Below are 18,735 nucleotides of genomic sequence, written 5' to 3' on the forward strand. Positions count from 1 at the left end.
CCTACGACCTTGGTATCACACAGGTTTCCGTATTTTATATACACAGTTCAACATCATGTTTGGAAAGCTTAAATTAGCTGCTCTTCACCATCTTGGTTGCATCTCTTCCATCAGGCCGCTAAAGTCTAAATAAATGTTCAGAGACGTTCAGAGCTGGATGAACGACTGAATGAATGTCAGTCGTGCCTCACATCAGCGAACAACGCTCTAATAACAATTACCAGTGTATAATCTGAAACACACACAAGTATTACTAGCTAAAGCTTTATTCCTCTACTTCAAACATGAAATGTAACAAGAACCAGAAAATAGCAAACACACTTTTTCTAACTTTAACTAACCTTCTAACAGGTATTATGGTACAAACACAGGTGTCACTGGATGCTCAGTGTACTAAAAGGTGCAGATTACACAGGCTGATCTGCTAACAGAGACATACTGCATGCTTAGCATTGACCTTAAGGCACACACTAACTACATCAGTTAGGCAGCATGTGGTGTACAAGTGTAAACTTGTATCTTTTCTGTGTCCATTCATCGTTTAATTACTCTCCTTTTATGTTGTGTGTCCAAATTCTCTGTGACTCTCAGAGGGTGGGGGGGGGGAGGGCAGCTGGCTTGTCTCCACTTCCTCCCACTGTACAAAAACAAAGCCAAATGATCCCAGATATGAGTGCTGTCATCCTTCGCTGGTGACATCACTTGGAGCCCCAGTCTGCACAGGGGGGTGGGGTCACGGTATTAAAGTACCACCCATACACCCTCTCGACCCAATTGCAAGTCAATCACAGCTATCTATCATGACATTAGACTAACATTTTATTACATCAGATATTAGATGAATGAACACTTGAACAAACATAAACTACCCAAAGAGACAGACACCACCTTTGCGAAAAATGTATTTGACGTGTACTTGATTTGATTTGTTCATTTGGCCAATGTCTAACATGGAGGGGGCGGGGTTTATGACCTGTACTGCAGCCAGCCACCAGAAGGTGATCAAAATGTTTCAGCTTCATTTGTGGGAGCTGTGATGTCATCCATCTTTACGCAAAATCTATGGCTGTGTCCGAAATCACCCACTACTCTATATAGTCCACTATATAGGGAATTCACCATTTTGCTGTCCAAAAGTATAGTGACAATTATTAAACCCTATGTAGCGGACTCATAGTATCCCACAATGCATCATGAAAAGTAGTGTGCGACCAATGGTCCCTAACAAAAAATATACCATTATGCACTGCTCCCGGGCAGATGGACAGAAAAACCAGACTCAATCACTTAGTAAGGTAACGGTATTGTAAAACAGTGAGGAATTTAGCAAGGGAAGATGGCACTGCATGCAGACAGACAGGTGCCAAGTCCCCACTACCCAAAATGTGTATTTTCTTCCTCAATAGCAACTGACTAAAATATCATATTGAACCAAATTCCTGCTCTTTTAAACTCTGTTGTCTCTGTTGTTGACAGTCTTTAAGATACACAGCTGTTCTGTTTTCATCCTCAATGATGTAAAGTACTTTCCTCTGTCCCCAGGTTACAGAGTCAATGATGGACTGTGGCACTCTGTCAATCTGGACACCAGAGGTCTACAGATCACTCTGATCCTGGACAGTGAGCCGGCCACCACCATTGAGAAGTGGGAACAACTGGAGGCCATAGGCAACTTCTACTTTGGAGGTCTGTGAATGTGCAACGTGTGGTTGTACAACTCTGATTTCTCTGTTTGTCTAGAAACAACATCAGAATAAATCCAGAGTGGTTTGTGTTGTTCTCCAGCAGGTTATGATAATGATGTGTCATCTCCACCCAGGCTGTCCCCCAGCGGCCTGTCAGAACCTGACTCTGGCCTTTCAGGGCTGCATACGCCTTATATCCATCAACGGTCAGCAGGTCAACCTCAATCATGTCCAACAGCGACTGCTGGGAATTTACAATGGACTCCAGTTTGATACCTGCAACATAAGAGACAGGTTAAGAAGTTGTTTGCATGTTTTCATAGATGCTTAAGACAGAGAATACTTAAGGATACAATACTTACATAGTTACATCCAAATGAACTGATTGAGCCCTGAAATGAGGGACAGATGAAGGACAGGAAACTTCCTTTGCTTGTATTTAAAGTGTGTGTGTGTGTGTTTGTGTGTGTGGGTGTGTGTGTGTCTATTTGGGATCCCAGATTCAGTTTAAAGGTGCAATGTGTAAGATCTGGTCAGAATTTTAATTTAAAATGTTCAAAAAATGAACTAACACTATCAACAGAGTGTGAAGAAGCCACAGGATGATGTCATGACCCAAACCTCCATCTATTGTATTTCAGAGATATCTACTAAAATTAGCATACTAACCAGTGAGCCCCAACCGTGTTGTAATACCACTTTGTGACACTAGATGCTGTGTGAGTCAGTGTAGCATCTAGACTTATCTCTATCTCAAAGGACCGCTCCCGACAAGAAACCACGCTGAACGGCAAAGAAATTAAGCAAAACACAAGCAAATCTTGGTGTGTCTTTCCACCGCTGGAGACAGCGCTTGAAGAGTAAAGAGGTACATTTGATGCCGAAATCACAACTTTTCTTTTAGACTGGTGAGTAACATCTAATGTTGTTCTTTAGTGAAAAATATCATTAGTGCAAATGACAAACTGTACTGACAAACATTTCAAGTGGAATAAAGTCGACAGACGTTTCAGCGATTTAGTGGAATTTAGTCTGTTCCTGCCAGCTATTGTCCAGCTAGTTACATCAGTAACTTTAGGCTTATTTTTATTATGACTGTACTTTTAGATTGTATGGATCCAGTAGACCAAGTGAATACACATTTATTGGTTCATCATATTGTAAGCACTTTACATTACTGTTATGAGATCAGGCAGGATTGAAAGTTCACTGGGCCTTTACATTTCTGAGAAGATTTCAGCAAACCTCTGTCTTTATCAGGACCTGACCCAGTTCAGCCACCTGTCCCACCAACACCCATGGCTGAGAGTGTACAGACACAGTGAGGAGGGTCTAGGTGAGGAAAATTCTATCATTCACTCACTTTTACAAGTAAGACAAAGAGACTGTTTGATTATATCAGAGCCACAGTGTATACATGTTCATACTGCTGATTCATAATAATGAATATCAATACCAGTTATACCACTGCCTATATTGTTTATGTATTTTATAGTGTAGCGGACACTGGTGGACGCCAGTGACCAGACACCAGATTTATGGTAAGGACACTGGGGTGCTCTGGAGGATATGGGGAGCCTCCCATGTCCACTTTCCCATCATCAAACCATCACATGGATAGAAAACAGGGACGAAATGAGTTCCCCTCACCAATAGACTAGCTTTTGAAGATACCATCGGAATTTATGGCTAGCTCATCGAACTCATTCTGAACCAACACTCCTGCACCAAATGGGAGACAAACACAACTCTCCCCCACAGACTGACAATGAATTCATGTTTCATCCCTGACACTCATCCGGGATTGATAGGAGGGTGCCACCTCTTATCAAATAACATGAAAAGGAACATTTAGCCATCAAGGTGCTAAACCACCAGGATTCACACTCCTGGTTCATCTTCTCTCACAAGAGAAAACAACACTCTCACCTTTAACACCCTTTCTTACCCAAAGGGGGGTCTCACGAGGAACCACAGACCCCCGCCATAAAACCATCCTACATTCCAAGCCGGATTGATGAACTATTCCACATTTTATAAAGCATGATTGAAATGTCATTGAACCAAACGTCCTATCACCAGGTAATTCATGCAGTATTACTCTGGAAAGATTTCAACTAAGTATGATCCGAAGTTCATTTCTGTAGCCCACATGGAGGCTGAGATAGGTTTTATTAGTTCTAAGGTAAATATCCACCATGTTACAATACTGCCATCTAAGGACCAGACTGGACCCCTTTTTCCCTTAGGGAATTAAGAAATAGACAAACTTAATGCATCACTCTGACATTACTGTTTTATATTGTAACTTAGCTATATATTTGTGTGGTTACAAATTGTTATCCTTTCATTGATCTATGTATTCTATGTGTGTTGTTAAACATGATGATTTTATTAGTTATCTTGTATATTCCAAACTTTAGCTAGGTAGTTGATATAGGCCGTTGTCAAAATGAATGGGCCATGGTGGGAGTAGAATATGCAACACTTGCGCGTAAAACCAAATTAAACAAATTAACTTAAGGTTTTATTTCTCTCTTTCTTTATTGAAACAAAGAAAGAGAAGGAAGACCAAAGGGGTGGCGACAACTGTCAAGCCCCCCCCAGCTACACACACCCCGAGGATAAAACAGCAGGATCCTCCAGGGCTCGTTCTTCTTCTTCTTTTTCTTCTTCTTCTTTTACGTCTTCTTTTGCATAGCTTCTTTTACAATCCTTCGTCTTACAACTTTTCTTACAATCTTAACTCTTACGCCTCGTTTCGCGCACTAGCTCACGTTCGTTTCTAGCTTAAACTTTACTTCTTACACTTTGGTGCGCGATTTTTGCCTTACTATTTCAACAAGCCAAGCCTTCCAAATTGAATCACACACAGGTGTGTATAAGTAATTTTGTCGTTTTTCCTTTTGTGACAAAATCCAGCTTTTGTCTAGAAGATTTTGAAGGTTTTGCGTCGTTTGGCCAACACCAACTCCTTCCAACTTATCTGGCAAATTAAGTCAAATACTAGCGTTTATTCCGCTGTCAACCTCCGGCCCTCCGGCTACACGCCACACCAGGACCGGCTAACCAGATCTCGAGAGTGCCTACGAAGAAAGTCTGCTGGCAGACTGCGCCGACGCTGATCCACCGAGACATCGGCAGAGCCCGTCACCCCTGGCAACGGCCGTCGTCTCTGAGAGAAACCCACTTGGAGTGTGGCGTCCCCGTCGCCTAGCAACCAAACTCCGGGGCTCCAGCCAGGATCTCAACAGCGCTCCGCTACTCAAAGTAGGCAACTCTATCCTTTGCTCCGAACTGGGTTGATGTCGGAATAATACTAATCCCGATTTAATAATTCTCCACCGTTACGAATAAATGCTATACACATATCTAAATCCATTCTCTTTCACCATCGCCCAAATCACTGCTAGTTCAGCTGGTAGATATAGTTATTATTAGTTATAGATTCATGTCATTATCCTTGTTCATTTTACTGTGTTTAGTTAGTCAATAAATATTATCAACGTAACCCAGTCGTTGCCTGTGTTTCTTTGAGGTGAAGATCGGAGATCCCTGTAATCGAGAAATCACAACTTTGGATGTGAGATTGATCAAAACAATCTGTACTTTAATCAAATTGTCCTCCCTGAGGACTGGTGCCCCATTCTTTTAACGAGAGCAAAATTCAAATTGTGGTATTCACGCTACATATATTGGTGCCCCGTGTGAGGCGATTTCAAATTACCGTTCTTCACTACAAAGAAACCTGTTGAATGCTGAGAGTGGCCTCACTCTCTATCTGCTGATTCAATTGCATTTTGGCTTTGTGCTTGTTACCTGTTGTGTGTGAGCATTTGAAACCTTGAAATTTTATTTGCAAATCCTAGAATCTAAGCTCAGTGGTAAACTGTGTGGCTGGATATAATAACGTGGACGCACGTTGATTAGGCTGAACACGTCGAACGGAGTCACTGCGCCGACAGTGATTTCCCCGACCAGTGGTGGCGGTAACGTACCTAAGCGTACACCCGTCAACGTTAATGATAGCCTAGAAAAGTGTTGTAGCTAGAGCCGGTGAGCTTTACGCTATTTATCTAAAATTGCATGCGACAGCGTGATCATACGCTTATTGAAAAGGCCTGTTGGTGGAAAAATAGCTATTGCGTGTCCCAATAGCCAGTTGTTAATCCACCCTGAGTGTGGGTGGATTTGTCCGCGAGTCCCGGTGAATTCAGCCTGCCTCAGACCCTCGACGCTAGCCTGTTAGCTTAGCTACCTAACAAGTCAGTAACTGCGACCTGTCGCAGCAGAGGTTTATACGTAGGGAATACCTACGCGGGAGATTTAAAGAGAAATCCCCGCCGTCTAACGTCAAACACCGTTGTGGTTTGAATGAGAAAGGAAATAAAGTGCTTTCTTGTCTGAGGTCCCAGAACGGACCTGTGTTGAAAATTTTGAATATTGTCTCAATTACGGAGCGTAACCCTAGCTCCGTGAATAATTGACAATACAAATAGGGATAGTGCTTGAAACGATTGATTGAAAAAAACCCAAAAGGAGACTTGGGTTGGAAATTGAATACTGCAGCAATAGTTGCGCGTGGTGTTTGCCCGTGGTGGGTGCCCGAGGCCGCCGTGCCTCGTGATTGATTCTTTGAAAAAGTTTAAAGCTGTGGAGAAGTTGCCTGCGTGGTGCTCTGCGCAAGACTAACCTCGTCTCACCTGAGCTGCGATAGTCTTCCAGTGGGCGGGACTAAAGCCGCCATCGCTGACGACAGCCCCCTACTCTTCCTCTTTAATCCTAAATCGCGAACCAAAACAGATAAACCTCTGTCGCCCCCTGGTGGCCGATTAGGGTAACTGAGTTGAGAGTGGGAATATTCAAACACTGACTCTGCGCATGAAACACCTCACAATCTAGAGCTTTAAAGCGACCTCGAACTGAAAATTGGTTGTAAACTCACAACTTTATCACATTATAGCCTGTTTTTAACCTGCCACGCTATTGATTTAACCTGCATGCTACTCTCACATTCAGACCTTAGACTCTAACCCACTTGAAGTGAAATAGAACTAACTCTGAATCATATACTTTCTCTTATATCACCCGATACTTAGTGACTTGAACTGTCTGCTGGTGCATGAACACATTATCAGCCCTTAGGTTAAGAAATACTACAGAGACACACTTGTGTTAACCTCTCAGACTCACTTCCTCACTATAGTATTAAGCGATATTAACCACACCTTCATACTACTCCTGATCCAAAGAGTGGACCTCACCTGGATATGCTTAAGAATTCGTGCATGCTTATGCGCTTTTCATGTCTTTGCATCGCTTTAAGTGGATTGCTTGTTTGAAAATTCTTCTTATTGACAGTTTTATTAACTCCTCCCTTTTACCTGAACACCACACCACCACGATTGAACAAATATTATCTAGGAAGATAATATCCCTAAGTTAACTAAATTAAGTTTCACTTGTGACTCCCTGTTTCGGTGTGCTGTCCCTCTGCCTGTGTTTCTCAGCTTGCATTGCTACTAGCTTTGATACTACAAGGTAGACTCATCAATTGGAGGTTCCAATTTGGGAGTTATCGTACCTGGACCTGGTTAATCTGGAACTCTACCTATAAGGTGATCACTGCCCTCCAGTGACAACTTAAACAGGTGTTCCAACTTTAACACAGCAACGTGGGTCGTTAGCTTCCCAATTTTGAGTTCTATCCCTTTGAGAGCCAACTGCCTTGGAGTCACTCACTGCTGATGATTGCTTGCTTGTAATAAGGCATTACAGTGACACCGCCGTGACTGCAGTCTCGAGAGCGATATATATGTATATATATATTTTTTTCTGTTTTTTTTTTTGTTGTTGTTTGGTAGTTTTCTAGTGCCTGCATATATCAGTCTGCACTGTTATCGGCTCTGACACTATAAGGCAACCCTTTCAATTGGAGGTTCCAATTTTGAAGGTTACTGCACCTGGACCTGGTCAATTTGAGTTCTACCCACACCAAGGGGTTCCAATTTGACACAGTAACGTGGGTCTTTAACTATTCAATCTTGAGTTCTATCCCTTTGAGGACTAACTGCCCTAGAGTTACTCACTGCTGAGACGTGCTAATTGTAAGGCAAGGCAACTGCGGGACCAACCCCCGTCTGCTAGAATAATAACGCCATAACAGTTAAGCGGAATAACACATAGCCCTCAGATATCTCAACGCTCATAACGAGTCCATAGTAAGAGTACACAGAGGTTGTGATTAGAACTCACAGAACGACTTGATAATCACATAAGGCCTACTAACAACTGCTTACTGAACTGACGCTTTCCCTCTCCTTTTTCTCACTTCCTGATTTGGAAAGAACCACCCAACTCAGTAACCTAACCACCAGCATGTCTACACCCAGCAAAGTAGACTCGGCAGCTGCTGCCACACCTATACCCAGAACCTCAAAACCTGAGGACTCCCTTGAGAACTTAGAGAGTGCGTTAGTGGACTTAACGGAGGACATGCTACCCGGCTATGCCATTCTCATCCAAAACACCGCCCCTTTAGAACTAGAACCAATAATGCTAAACTTAGTCACTGAGGCCCTAACCAAACCCCTAAAAGATAAGGCGTTAACCAAAATGCTTGGCAACCTGGCCATCGTGGTGACAGCCCGACTCAAATACGCAAACGATTTGTTGACACAAGCAGCCGATAAACTCAAAGTTCGTGCACAACAGCTTTCACAGTTACAAGAAGGGGCCACATTCTTTCAACATCAGCTAAACTGAGCCCACCGAGCCTCGGATGAATCTGAAACACGCATTGAAGAGCTCGCAGCTCGACTTGATGTGGCCCAAGGAAGAGAACTTGAGTTGGAGAACAGAAATCAAGAGTTAAAACGGTTACTCCAAAACCGCGAACAAGAGTCAACTGAACTCAAAGACCAACTTAATGAGATAAGTAAAGAACGAGATGAATCACATGATCTCCTTAAACGGGCAATGGAAGAGATAGATGACGTAAAAGCCAAGAATCAGACCTATGCAGATCACCTGCAGGATGATCAGAAACAGATTCAACGGCTACAAGAGCATCTACACGAAGCGGAACTCAGGGCCAAGGCATCTCGCCAGCAACAGGAAAGCAAAGAGGCAGAGCTTGCATCAGTCAAGAAAGAGCTACAGCAGTCCTTTGAAACAAGACGCATGCAGCAAACGGGCCCATATGAAATATTTCAAAAAAAAGATGACGAACCACCCATGAGGGGAGCTCAAGGTGACGTCCTACCTCTTTTCTCACCTCTTGTGTCAAATCCTTTCGACACTGGCAAAACGCTTCCAAAGCTGGCCACCACGACTTCTTCCCCGGAACCTAGGTTTCCCTCAAGCACCCGCACCTCGGGTGTCTCAGATCGAGACCTTGACAAGATTGCTCGCAACTTGCCACGCTTCGAACCCACTCCTGGTGGTTCCCAAAACATCAGCAGCTACTTGAAGGACATCGACTTCTACCTGCGAAAGTTCCCAAATGCCACGGCTGATGACCGGATATACTTGATCAAAGTGACGTCCGGATGTCAGGTGGGTAGGTTCCTTGAACGACAGACAGACTACGTCAGAAGCAACTACGACCTGCTTTACCAGGCATTAATAAGGGAATTCTCTGACCCTATCTCACAAACAGGTCTAACAGCTGCTATGACCACTAAACAGGGGAGGCATGAGTCTCCTCATCAATATTACCACCGTCTTCTTTTGGCTTACTTTGGCAACCGAAACGAACCTGGTATGGAGGAAGACTTGAATTTCAAAACTCTCTTCGTACAAAACCTCCATCCTGGTACTAGCTGTCATTTAGGTGTTATGGCAAACCCGTACACCTCAACCATCCAACAACTACGTGAGCTTGCTACCCTTGGGTTTGCCAAACAAAAGCAATCCCACTCAAAACAGTCAGAACCCAACATCGTTCTGACCCTCAACGCCAATGCTCCACCCATGGAGTTAGAAGGGGCCCCAAGCGGGGAGATACAGGGACCTGCCAACCGAAGCTCCAGAAGCCATCGATTTACAGAAGAACATAAAAGGTACCTACCCCCACACAACTACCACGAATCCTCAAGACCTCCCTGGTCTGGTAAGGGACAAAACCAACAAAGATACGAGCCACGCCGTAACTCAGTGGATCACCGCCGAAGCAGGTTCCCACCCAATCAATGGGAAAATCGTAGAGCGCGTGATGACCAGGGACAGCATCGATTCCGGCCCCAAGGTAGATACCCACAAGACAGGCGACAAGTACAACACACTCGCCAAGACTCATCCGAAGACGACACAAAGCAAAGTGGTGACTCACAAAAATCTCCACGGAAATCCGACAAGACAGAAGGTAAGAACAAAACCTCTCGTCTAAGCGAGGAAGAGATGGAGACCATCAGGCGCCTCATCCAAAGAATGCAGCTGAATAGCAACAAGGCTGATCTCCTATCAATAACCTCAGTAGCCACTGAGGCTGGCCCTCAAAACAATTCCCCCGACCAACCTGATATGGTGGTTGAAGAATTGTACCTAGCCCCTAGCTTACCTGAGTCTATGCCACCACAAGACCAGACGCTTTCGACCCCAGACGACAACGCTAACGAATCAGCTCAGGAAAGTGACAAATCGATGCCCCCAAGCGCAGTCTTGGTGGTGCAGCTTGACCCCGAAGACAGGTCCCCTTGTGAAGAAGCCTCGGCCATCCAAGTCGAACCACCTGTTCAACAGTTTCTCTGCCACCTTGATGAGAAAGGGGTTGCACGGAAATTCTACATGTCTCTGACGCTTGAAGGAACGCTCAAACACGAAGCACTCCTTGACACGGCAGCAGACATCACGTTGATGTCATTAACACTTTTCAATAAGCTACAGGGAATGGCTCGCCAATCTAACAAAAACTTGAAACTCCAACCTTGTTCTCTGGAGGTCCAGCCATACGCTCCCACCGGAACCACACTGACAACCATGTCAGCTATACAACTGACCATTGGACCCATGACTCTGGTCCATCCGGTGTATGTGTCTCCCTTGAACTCCATCCCCCTTCTCATTGGCAAAGACCTCCTCAATCGATTTGAACCCCTAATCGATTTCAAACGCCTGAAGATGTGGGCACAAGTGCGACAGCCTCTGCCTATTTCTCTTCCCCAAGACACTCACATACAGTGTTGCGTCCTTGAGACAGAAGGGGTCAACACTTTGGCCCAGCGTGCTCGGTCCAACCAACCAGACGTGACTCAGGTCAATGATGACCCCGAAGTGAGGACGGACACCGCCACAATGCCAACGTGGCCACCTACAGACTCTCTGATCCAACGAGAGACATTCTTGTGTGCATTAAATCCCTCAACTAATGCCAACGAATACTGCCCTCAAGTGGTCAGTGGCATAAGACTTGAAAACACTGACGTTGAGGACGTGACTCTAGCCCTCTGGGCCGACAAATCTGCTATTAGCCAAGAGCTATATAACTCCCTCTTACAAGCAAACCCCACTCTACAGCTTATGAAGAAAACTTTTCGTTTTCCCTCAGACCCTACGCCACAGACTATGCTCACAGCAGAAGGTGTCTGCGCCTTGAAGCTACAGTGGAATCGGAGGGAGCTCAAACATGTCTTCCTGGTCATCCCAGACCTACCACATCCTACCTGCATAGGCAGCGACATTCTGGTTAGGCTGGGTGCACAACTGGACACTGTCAACCATGTTTTGTGGTCACTCACCGGAGCTCGAAACGACTCAAGCTGCCCTGACCCTGAGAACATGAAGTCAGGACAAACCATCCCCGACGCCTGTCAGATAAGTAATGAACATCACGTAACGGTACCACCATACACCAAAAACGTGTCAGTACGCGTACACCTGCGAACAGGTCAACGGCTTAATCACCCACAGGCACTCTTTCAACCATCTCCCCTTTTCTTCGAAATGGGACTCTCCTTGGAAGCCACTCCCTTACTAGAGCTATGCTCCAGGTCAACTTACTTGTTGGTTCAAAATACCACCGCAGAGACCATACTGATTCCCAGGTCCACACCACTAGGGTGGCTTATCAGTACAGAGTTCCACGATTTTGAGTTAGGGATCCCAGTGATGGGGCGTATACCCCCTCCTCTACTCCCTGACAACTCAGACGTGCAGGTGGTATACACTAAACCATCAAAAGCGATCGCGATCTTCCCAGTCATGGCGTTTGAACACGACTCCATCGGACGTGTTGATCTCACGGAGGATAATCAAATGTTGCTTCAGAGTATCAACGTTTTATCTCTGGATGTAACGTCAGAGACAGCCCCTACACCACCTCAATCAGACATCCAAAACGAACCTGGAGAGGCGACACTGGAACAGACAACCGAGCCACGCTCGGACTTCATGGCTCAAATAGACCAGGTGGTGACAGAAGCCGACGCACTGGACTGTGAAGAAGAACGCCAAAAACTCCGCAACATACTCCTGAAATACCAAACATCCTTCGCTGAGGACTCTCTTGACTGCGGACTCACCACCATCCACTCAGTGCGCATCCCCACTCCACCTAATGCACCACCAACCTTTGTACGACAATATAAGATTCCTTTAGCATCGTATGAACCTGTACAGGAAATCATAGACAACCTGCTAGAGAAAGGAATCATCCGCCCTTGTAACAGCACCTACTCAGCACCGCTCTGGCCAGTGCTTAAACCCAACGGCAAATGGCGGCTGACCATCGACTACCGTAAACTCAACCAACAGGTGCCTCTGTCTAGATGGCCTATGACACAGCTTGAACAAGAGCTCCCTAAAATCAGGGATGCCAAGTACTTCTCCACGCTTGACATCGCATCAGGATTCTGGACAATCCCAGTACATGTTGCCGACCAGTACAAACTGGCATTCACTTTCGCAAATCGACAATACACCTTCACCAGGTGCCCGTTTGGCTACGCCAACTCACCTGCTGAATTCAACATCTTCTTAAACAAAGCGTGCCCTGATGCTAACGACAGGGGCACACTCATCTATGTTGATGACATCCTCATGAGAAGTTCTACTCTGGACACGCATCTGGAGGAGATTGATCATGTCCTGGAGCGACTCACAGCCGCTGGCGCGAAGATATCACTCTCCAAATGCCAATGGTGTAAAACCAAAGTGAACTATGTTGGCCTCCTGGTAGGACCACGGGGGGTTGAGCCACAGATAAATCGTGTACAAGGAGTCACAAACATCAAAGCACCAACGAATGTCTCTGAACTTCGTAGCTTCTTGGGGGTATGTAACTACTCCCGCCAATTCATTGAAAACTACGCTGACTTGGCCAAGCCATTAACAGAACTCCTTCGAAAAGATGCGCTATTTGTCTGGAACGATTCACAACAACAGGCAATGCAGGCCCTTAAAGAAAAACTTTGCACGGCTCCTTGCTTGGCCTATCCGAACTGCAACAAAGAGTACCACTTGGAAGTGGGATTCTCTAACCATTGCTTGAGCGCAGGCCTTTACCAAAAGCATGACCTCGACAAACGCGTTGTTGCATATGCCAGCAAAACTCTGTCACCCCCTGAACTTAAGTACACTGACTGTGAAAAAGCTCTCTTAGCGACGGTGTGGGCAGTCAAACACTTCTCCAACTATCTTGGCGGACAAAAAGTGATTGTGGAAACCCACCACCAGCCAGTAACCTTCCTCAACAGTCAGCGACTCAGAGATGGCGTAGTCACTAATGCACGCGTAGCGTCGTGGCTGATGGCCCTACAAAGCTTTAATATAGAGGTGCGCTACGCTCAAAACCACAAAACACCCTTGGGCACAGGACTGGCAGCCTGCCAACGGTGTTCAGACGACTCCCCGACCAGCGTAGCACCAGTCTGCGAACTGCCACCTCCAACACCTCCACGCCACCACTACTTTGACCAAAACATATGCAAAGAGATGACAACGGCATACGTGGATGGCTGCTCTTTCCACCATGAAACTCAGATCCGTGCAGGCGTGGGAGTTGTGTGGGTCCATGACACCCCATATAAACCCCAGATGTTCAAACTGGGCTCCCAGTCTTCCCAGTATGCTGAAATTGCTGGCATCCTGATCACGCTGCAACTGGCTGTAGAAAAAGAAATCAAAACGCTGGTAATCTGCACCGACTCCAACTATGCGCGACTCAGCTTCTCTTGCCACCTTCCCCTCTGGCAACGCAATGGCTTCATAACTTCCAACAGGAAACCAGTCAAGCACAAAGAGTTGTTTGTGGCCTGCAATCACCTCGTGGACACACAAGACATGCAGGTCTACTGGAAAAAGGTCAGGGGCCACTCCCGTGTTCCCGGGCAAGACAAAGAACTGAACGACCTAACTGACACACTTGCTAAACGTGGCGCGGTTGAAGGCACGCCGTGGTCACTGGAACCAGAACCTGTGCCTGAGCCGGATTCCCTTGCCCTCCCACCCACCCCTAGCATCTGTGTCATCACTCGGTCTCATGCGGCCACTTCAGCGCTGCCACGCCCAACTGACATAACCACTGCCTCTGTCCGTCCGGCTTTCTCTGATTCGGACCTCATCTCACTGCAAGCGCTTGATCCAGCAATCAATACAATGATTGGCCACCTAACCGACCCAACTGCTCGGTTGATCACAAGCGATGAACTTGCCCAACTACCTGACCTGAAGATCCTCTTCAACGAACGTGCGTCCCTGCGCCTGCTCAATGGCATCCTGGTTTATGCTTCCGATGCGCTCACTTCACCTGTGTTCGTGGTACCTCGTAACCACAGGGGGGTGATGCTAATGCATGCCCACGACTCCCCATGCGCAGGACACAAAGGCTCCAAAGCGACATACAATGCACTCAGGCAGGTCGCCTACTGGCCACAAATGCGAAAAGATGTGGCTGACTACATCAAAGGCTGCTTAGTCTGCTGCCAGTTTCAACCAGCCAATCCTGTGCACAGAGCCCCCTTACAGCGAAGAGGCATTTCCTTCCCCTGGTCCGACCTCCAAATCGACTGGGTTGGACCTCTGACCAAATCAACCAGAGGCAACAAATACTTCCTCACGGTCACATGCGCATTCACTAAATGGCTCGAGTGCTTACCAGCCCCAAACGACACAGCTCAAACAACCGCATACCTACTGATGAACCACATCTTCTCCAGGTTCGGTCTGCCGAGCCGCGTCAACTCGGACCGGGGCACACATTTCACTGCGGATGTAATGCAAGAACTCTGGCAGATACTCGGTGTGAAGGCCAACTTCCACATCAGCCATCATCCCCAAGCCTCTGGTCAGGTAGAACGAGCTAATCGAACCGTGGTTAGCGTTCTAAAGAAGTACGTGACTTCAAACCACAGGGACTGGGATGTGAAACTGCCGCTGGTCTTAATGGCCATCAGAGCAACACCGCATGAAGCAACGGGGTTTTCGCCATTTGAAATGATGACAGGCCGACAAATGACACTCCCACTGCATCTGCTTTACCAACCAGGTGAAGCTAGCGTTGCAACAGCATATACAACCCACCAGTACATGACGGACTTGAACCAACACCTTCAAGCCACCTTCGCCTTTGCCCAAAAACACCTGGACAAAAGCGCAGAAGGACGTAAGGCCTACTATGACCAAAAGGCTTCACATGAAGAACTCCAAGTGGGGGACAAGGTGTGGTACTACAATTTCTTCCAACCAACAGGTCAAACCAACCCAAGCACGGGAAGGCTCGCCCGAAAGCTCCTCCCTCGGTGGGCCGGTCCCTACCTGATCACAGACAAGCTTTCCCCCGTTGTGTACCAAATCAAGGTTAGCAAGGGCCAGAAAGAACCGACCCTCAAATGGGTCCACCGCAACCAGATCAAACCACATAAGACCCCCATGGGATATACAGGGGACGACAGCACCCCAGTCAGGTCATAAACTGATTATAAAACCCTTAGCACACCTAGATATCGCTCACCAACATCGAACAATCGCGATAGTGCCTCGATCGTTGTGCTAACCTAAGAACGAGAAATCGAATTAAATACACTACGAACCCAAATTTTAAACTAAAACCCCAATCAACCTTCAAGCCCGTTCAACACTTCCAACAAGTGATTGACCTCGCAAAGTGAACTAGTGGGGGTGACTTAACTAATCGCCAGCCCATTTCAAACGAAACACTAACTAAATTGGTGGCGCTAATAACCGGTAACCCTGTGTGTTTTTCCCATCAGGATGACGCGGCTGCTGCTCGCCATCGTGACTCTCGGGATGATAACTACCCCGGCGAACCCCGAGACCGTCGAACCTGGGCCTAACTCGGGGATTGTTCTAAAGGAACAACCAGGACTTCTAATCACAAATTGTCGTCTACACACCCAGAAAGTGTTCGTTAGATTCAACCCTGAGATGGTTTGTCGCCGAAATGTCCCCACCACAGCCAAACTAACCTCTTGGGCTGGCATTCGCTGGAACAAGGAGGTTATAACCCACGCAGAGGTAGACATAACCCACATGCTGCAACAGCTTCAGAAATTCACCATCACTCGGTCTGAATTAAGCGGTGCCAACAAAAGAGAGAAGCGGTTCATTGGAGGCTTGCTAGCCGCAGCTGCTGCTCTCGGCTCTCTCTTTAGTCTAGGGGTCTCCTCAGTTAATGCTGTAAACATTGCCGCTGTCAAACGACACATGGGGGAGCTGCAGGCTGAAATCCCCGGGATTCAGGAACAAATGGTAAAACAACAAGCACAGCTAAAAACTATTGGGAAGACGTTGCAGGGAACAGTCCTAGTACTTAACACTCACAGTGAAACCTTGCTCCAGACTTTAGGAGCAGTAGACCTGTTACTGTCAGTCCTGCAGGCAGACTATGCTCACACACAACTGGTGACTATGCTAATGTCCGACATGCTTAGGGATATTGGGTTATCAATTGATAGTCTAGCTATAGGTAGGATCCCTCCCTACCTGGTTCCACTCTCCCTGGTACAGGACATCCTTGCCACTGCCACTCGAGACATAGTGACACCACTACAGGCTCATTTAGCTTACACCCTAGGTAGCTCAGTACCAATCTATGTAGACCCAGAGGCCAGAGAAGTAGCCTTTATTATAAATCTACCCATAGTGACACCTGAGAACATCTACCGTCTGAAGGACGTAGTTAATGTTGGCTCTTGGCAGGGTGAAACGCACGTCAAAGTGCACACACCACCCGTTGTGGCATACCACGACAGCAACCCTGACTTATACCTTGCTCCCAACCTCCGCATGTGTACACTGACAAAAGACATCCACTACCTCTGCCCCAGCAAACCATTCGTACGTGATAACACAGGTGGTATCTGCGGCATTCAAACCATGACTAAAGACTCTCAATGCCCAACAACAGTCACGCCCCTCTACCAAATGACTACGACTCAGGCAGAAATAGTGGGAAGTCGCTGGTTAGTTAACACCCCAGCGAAAATAGCAACTCTCACTTATGACCGACACGACACCTCCACCCGTATCGAACTACCTCACCGCACCCTGTGGGTTACCGTGCCTGAGGGTGCCATCTTTCACATAGACGACTTAGCCCTCTACCATCTAAACCCTGACCAGTATGAGAGTAACATTGAGGTGTCTGACTTCTTCAACAAACATGCCCTCGAGTTGGATTCTGAGACCCTAACCCAAGTCCAATACGAGGGAACTCAGACCATAGACGTAGGCCCTGTTGACAACGTTCTAAAAGAAATTGCCTCCCAGACCCATACTCCTAGCCAGCCTTTAACCTATGCCTGGTCTACTCCAGACACTGCCATAGCCGCCCTTGTTGGCTTAGGATACATCCTGACCTTTGGTTTGACGTGCCTATACGTCAGGCGCATGAAAACTTGGCAGTGTCACGTAGATCAGGGTCTGGACAGACTGAACAGAGGAATAAGAATGAGGAAAAGAGAAACGAAACCAACCACTAATGACCTAGTGACTGTTGACGATGAGACAACCTTCACCCGAAACCCTTCCAGTGGCCCTGCCATCCTGGAACTATTATGCGACTAGTTAGATAAACCCATGTACCCGGTAGTATCGATATAGAGCCTAGTAAGCACTACTGGTAAGAAGTAGTTTTAGATTTAGTGTCTTAATATAGGAAGTAACTATGCTAGTTTTTCTTTGTTTTCTCAAGTTGACACCCTACATACATAACTGATACACACTTAGTTAAAGACATCAACCCAGATTGCAATGGTAGTGTACTGTCACGTCACTGCCACCCAGATGTCCTCAACTCAGCTCAACGGTCCAAAACACCCTGGACAGCGACCATTGGACCGAGTGGGGGAATGTAGCGGACACTGGTGGACGCCAGTGACCAGACACCAGATTTATGGTAAGGACACTGGGGTGCTCTGGAGGATATGGGGAGCCTTCCATGTCCACTTTCCCATCATCAAACCATCACATGGATAGAAAACAGGGACGAAATGAGTTCCCCTCACCAATAGACTAGCTTTTGAAGATACCATCGGAATTTATGGCTAGCTCATCGAACTCATTCTGAACCAACACTCCTGCACCAAATGGGAGACAAACACAACTCTCCCCCACAGACTGACAATGAATTCATGTTTCATCCCTGACACTCATCCGGGATTGATAGGAGGGTGCCACCTCTTATCAAATAACATGAAAAGGAACATTTAGCCATCAAGGTGCTAAACCACCAGGATTCACACTCCTGGTTCATCTTCTCTCACAAGAGAAAACAACACTCTCACCTTTAACACCCTTTCTTACCCAAAGGGGGGTCTCACGAGGAACCACAGACCCCCGCCATAAAACCATCCTACATTCCAAGCCGGATTGATGAACTATTCCACATTTTATAAAGCATGATTGAAATGTCATTGAACCAAACGTCCTATCACCAGGTAATTCATGCAGTATTACTCTGGAAAGATTTCAACTAAGTATGATCCGAAGTTCATTTCTGTAGCCCACATGGAGGCTGAGATAGGTTTTATTAGTTCTAAGGTAAATATCCACCATGTTACAATACTGCCATCTAAGGACCAGACTGGACCCC

General features: G+C 46.5%; 1 protein-coding gene across 1 annotated transcript in view; it reads left to right on the forward strand.

Moving 5' to 3' along the window:
• Positions 1-18,735, forward strand: part of LOC111228102 (contactin-associated protein-like 5) — a 141,601-nt gene that overhangs the window by 81,428 nt on the left and 41,438 nt on the right. Inside the window, exons 10-11 of the mRNA XM_022753915.1 lie at positions 1,543-1,686; positions 1,820-1,979. Coding sequence (XP_022609636.1) covers positions 1,543-1,686; positions 1,820-1,979 — 304 coding nt within the window. The remainder of the gene's footprint in view (positions 1-1,542; positions 1,687-1,819; positions 1,980-18,735) is intronic.

This window comes from Seriola dumerili, unplaced genomic scaffold (genome assembly GCF_002260705.1).
Source record: "Seriola dumerili isolate Sdu_G_001 unplaced genomic scaffold, Sdu_1.0 BDQW01000200.1, whole genome shotgun sequence".
NCBI classification, from domain to species: domain Eukaryota; kingdom Metazoa; phylum Chordata; class Actinopteri; order Carangiformes; family Carangidae; genus Seriola; species Seriola dumerili.